This window comes from Sinocyclocheilus anshuiensis, unplaced genomic scaffold (assembly GCF_001515605.1).
Source record: "Sinocyclocheilus anshuiensis isolate Anshui unplaced genomic scaffold, SAMN03320099.WGS_v1.1 scaffold330, whole genome shotgun sequence".
Lineage (NCBI taxonomy): Eukaryota > Metazoa > Chordata > Actinopteri > Cypriniformes > Cyprinidae > Sinocyclocheilus > Sinocyclocheilus anshuiensis.
The window spans coordinates 1,713,866-1,718,249 of NW_015547689.1; the positions used below are offsets into that span (position 1 = coordinate 1,713,866).

General features: G+C 36.7%; 1 protein-coding gene across 4 annotated transcripts in view; it reads left to right on the forward strand.

Annotated features, from left to right (window-relative positions):
• LOC107703542 (glycerophosphodiester phosphodiesterase domain-containing protein 5-like) overlaps positions 1 to 3,254 on the forward strand; it is an 8,968-nt gene extending 5,714 nt beyond the window's left edge. For all 4 annotated transcript variants that reach the window (XM_016506214.1, XM_016506216.1, XM_016506215.1 and 1 more), the window contains 4 exons: positions 776 to 923; positions 1,004 to 1,086; positions 1,211 to 1,290; positions 2,671 to 3,254. In XM_016506214.1, coding sequence (XP_016361700.1) covers positions 776 to 923; positions 1,004 to 1,086; positions 1,211 to 1,290; positions 2,671 to 2,735 — 376 coding nt within the window. In that variant the 3' untranslated portion in view covers positions 2,736 to 3,254. The remainder of the gene's footprint in view (positions 1 to 775; positions 924 to 1,003; positions 1,087 to 1,210; positions 1,291 to 2,670) is intronic.
• The last annotated feature ends 1,130 nt before the right edge of the window (positions 3,255 to 4,384 follow it).

Genomic DNA, 4,384 nt, shown 5'->3' on the forward strand with positions numbered 1-4,384 from the left:
GAAAATATTGGTATCGGTACTCGGTATCGGCAAGTACCAAAAATAAAAGTACCGGTATCAGGCGAGTACTGGAAAAAGTGGTATCGGTGCATCCCTACTAATTATCATTATCGATAAAAACCCAGAAAATATTGAGATATATTTTTTGTCAATATCGCACACTAGGGTTGTGGCGGTGAGGAAATTTTCCCATTGGTTAATCGACGTGTGACAACACCGGTAATACCGGTATCACCGCGGGGGCGTGTTCCAGTTCCTGCCAATATCCAGCAACTTCGCACAGCCATTGAAGAGGAGTGGACCAACATTCCACAGGCCACAATCAACAACCTGATCAACTCTATGCGAAGGAGATGTGTTGCACTGCGTGAGGCAAATGGTGGTCACACCAGATACTGACTGGTTTTCGGACCCCCCCGGACCCCCCAATACAGTAAAACTGCACATTTTAGAGTGGCCTTTTATTGTGGTCAGCCTAAGGCACACCTGTGCAATAATCATGCCGTCTAATCAGCATCTTGATATGCCACACCTGTGAGGTGGATGGATTATCTCGGCAAAGGAGAAGTGCTCACTAACACAGATTTAGACAGATTTGTGAACAATATTTGAGAGAAATAGGCCTTTTGTGTACATAGAAAAAGTCTTAGATCTTTGAGTTCAGCTCATGAAAAATGGGGGCAAAAACAAAAGTGTTGCGTTTATAATTTTGTTCAGTGTATATGTATATATCATACATTGGGATAAATTGTGTGTGACTTTTTATTGATTACAGAAAATACGCTGCTGCTAACATCAGCACCAACCTGTATGTGATCAGCGAGCCGTGGCTGTATTCTCTTGCCTGGTGCGCAGGGGCTCATTCTGTCGCCACTAATGCCGTTCACATCCTCAAGAACCTGCAAAGACCGCTCTTTCTCATGGTAAATGACACACATCTACAGTTCTCAGGGATTTGTCCATCCTGTTTTTTTCCCGTGGTTTTCCTCTCTGTCTCTCACAGACACCGGATGAGTACAGGCTTATGTGGACTCTTACTGACATCACTTCCCTTATTCTTGTCGTGATTATCTTTGTGTTTCACTGGTGAGTCTAAGCACATAATTTACCACATCTCACTGTGACAGTGAACATGTAGCTGCAGTCCGAAATCATTCTGTAGTCCATACAAAAGACACTATGTAGGCTGTTAATGGTGATGTATTTGCAGGTGGAGGGAGCGTGGGTTGGCTCTCAGTGTGGACAGCAGTTCAGTAATTGAGAGTGGGTCCTACAGACAGTTCAGGACAGGTAAGAGGCATTTAATCTTTTAAACCACCTGATGATTGAATTATTTGAATAGTTCACTCAAAAATGAAAAATTGCTGTAAATTTACTCACCCTCAAGTCATCCAAGATGTAGATGAGTTTGTTTTTTCATTGGAAAAATTTACATCAAAATACTCGCCAATGGATCCTCTGCAGTGAATGGGTGCCGTCAGAAATTAGAGTCCAAACAGCTGATAAAAACATCACAATAATCCACACGACTCCAGTCCATCAATTAAAGTGCCCCTATTACCCCATTTCCAATATTGCCTTTTAGGCAGTGTGTAATGTAGCTGTATGTGAATGTAAACGATCTGCAAAGTTGCAAAGCCGAAAGTGCACGATAAATAAAGTTATTCTCCCAAAAGAAAGAATCGACTCTAAACGAGTCATCAGTAATTCGAATCCCACGGCTACACGTCACGGGGTAACACATTTGCATAATGCCCACCTATGTTCTAAGTTTACCGGCCGCGCCTCAAACAACTTGACCCGCCCTCAAACACTGTACTGTAGCTTGTGTGTGGTTAACACACCAGCAGTACAACCGCAGCAGTACAACCCCAATCTTTTTTTGTGTTCCCGTCATTTGACTGACAACTGCTTCTCTAATCTCGGGAGTTCAATGTGGGATTCACAAAACTCTTGCACTTGAAAGATGGCTCAGTTATGATAAATAATAGATGTTTATATTTTCTATCGAGCATTCAAAATACGGAACTATAGCAATGGGCGTATCGTTTCTGACACGCCCTTTAAAGTTCCTTTAAAGTCTTGTGAAGTGAAAAGCTGTGTTTGTAAGAAACAACTCCATCATTAAGGCATTTTAACTTTAAACCTTTGCTCCTGACAAAATATGAATCCATAATCCATAATAGTGCTTCCTACAGTGAAAAAGTCCATCCCCTGTTGTCCTCTCACTTATTTGTTTAGAACTGTTTTTGCTTGTAAATGGTGCTTAATCTTTGCATAGTTCTCTCCTCATTCAGAGATGACATTTTCACTGGAAGAGGCAATATTATGGATTATTAGCCAAAAGCAATGGTTTTAAATTAAAATTATGGACACTTACAAGTTAAAATTATGGTGTCTTACAAACACACAGCTTTTCACTTCACAAGATATTAATTGATGGACTGTAGTGGTATGAATTACTTGTCCAGCTGTTTGTAATCTCATTCTGACGGCACCCATTCACTGCAGAGGATCTATTGGTGAGCAAGTGATATAATGCTAAATTGCTCCAAATCAGGATTCTGGATGGGCTGAGGGTGAGTAGATTTTCATTTTTGGGTGAACTATTCCTTTAATCTGAATCTTCAAGACCATAACGCTGATCATATTTCACATTCCCATGAACAGAGATGAGTGATGTGTGGTCTTTATCCAACATGAGTGCCTCTGACAAGCAAGAACCATCTCTTTGAAGTGCCTGATGAAATGTTCTGGTTCATATTTAACCCCTTATATATATATATAAAAAAAAAAAAACTGTAACTGATGTTCAGTTAAGCCAGTATAAACCACTGTTTATGTGGTACATTGAAATCACCCTTACAGTTTATAAATTGTAAGTGTTTGATCACTAAATGACAGACAAGCAGGCTGTCTTCATGTGATATGATGGGATACATACAGTTAACAAATGCTTAGTTCTAGTGACTAATCTTGCACCTCATTTGAATTATGGCCTTTTGCAAGTCCCAGGTTTTATCAATGCTACTGTAAAGGTTTCCATTTCAAGCATGAATGGAAATATTTATCATGTCGATGAAACTGATGTTTCCTTCACTGAGATATTGGTGGATCCATTGGTTTTGTTTAATCTCAAGTGGTATTTAAAATACATGTCATGGTTTTGGCTGAATCATTACTCCTAGACAATAAATAGTGTAAGAATCCAAGAGGTCATAAATCATTTTTATGCTAACGTTTCGTCCTTTTTGTCTCTTGTTTAGCAAGAAACTACAAAACTTTACACAAACTACAAATTGTGTTGTTATTAACTATTAAAAATATTTTTTGTTAATTGAAATAAAGCAAAATAAAATATAATTATTAGTTGAAAAACTTAAACAAAAAAAATGGGAAATGTCATGTCAACTTACTGAAAATAAGTTGAAGTACTAAAATAAATTAAAACAAAAAAAAAGTTAAATATATAAAAAAACAATGACAAAAACAAAATTACTTAAAAATTAAAAAAATCTAAATATTAATAAATACTATAATAATATATAAGCAATATTAAAATAACACTGATTACAAAATTTGACAGTCATTTATAACTAGACCTATTTTATAAATAAAGGGGTTCATGTCACGCATTTTGCATTCAAAGGATCTAATTGTCAAGTGATTGATCATATGATCGTAAATAATTGATCAATAAATATAGCACGTCATGAATCTTATTAAAATAGCCAAGCTATCTCATATGTTATTGTTTTATTTATAAACAGCAGCTTCCGACACAAGAAAATTGGAATGACCAGAATTACAAACCAGCAATACGGTACATACGTTCTAAAAAAAAAAAAAAAAAAAAAAAAAAAAAAATCAGACAGCTGATAAAAACGTCACAATAATCCACACAACTGTAGGCCATCAAGTGAAGCAAAAAGCTATGTGTATGTAATAAACAAATCCACCATTAAGGTCTTTTAACTTCAAACCATCCAAAATATGAGTCAACCATCCATAATCCATAATAACGCTTCATCCAGTGAAAAGGTCCATCCCCTGTTGTCTTCTAACATCAAAATCCACCAACATATTTGTTTAGAAAGTTTTTGGTCTGTTTTCGCTTATACACAGTGATTTATCTGTGCATATTTCTCTCCGGATTCAGATGAGACAACTTTTTTTTACTAAAGAAAGCAATATTATAGTTAGAGGACTCAACGGTTTGAAGTTAAATGTCTTGATTTATTTTTTTTATTAAAATCACTTTTTGCTTCACAAGATGTTAACTGATGGACTGGAGTTGTGATGTGGATTACTGTGATGTTTTTATTAGCTGTTTGGACTCTCATTCTGATGGCACCCATTCACTGCAGATGATCCATTTATGAGC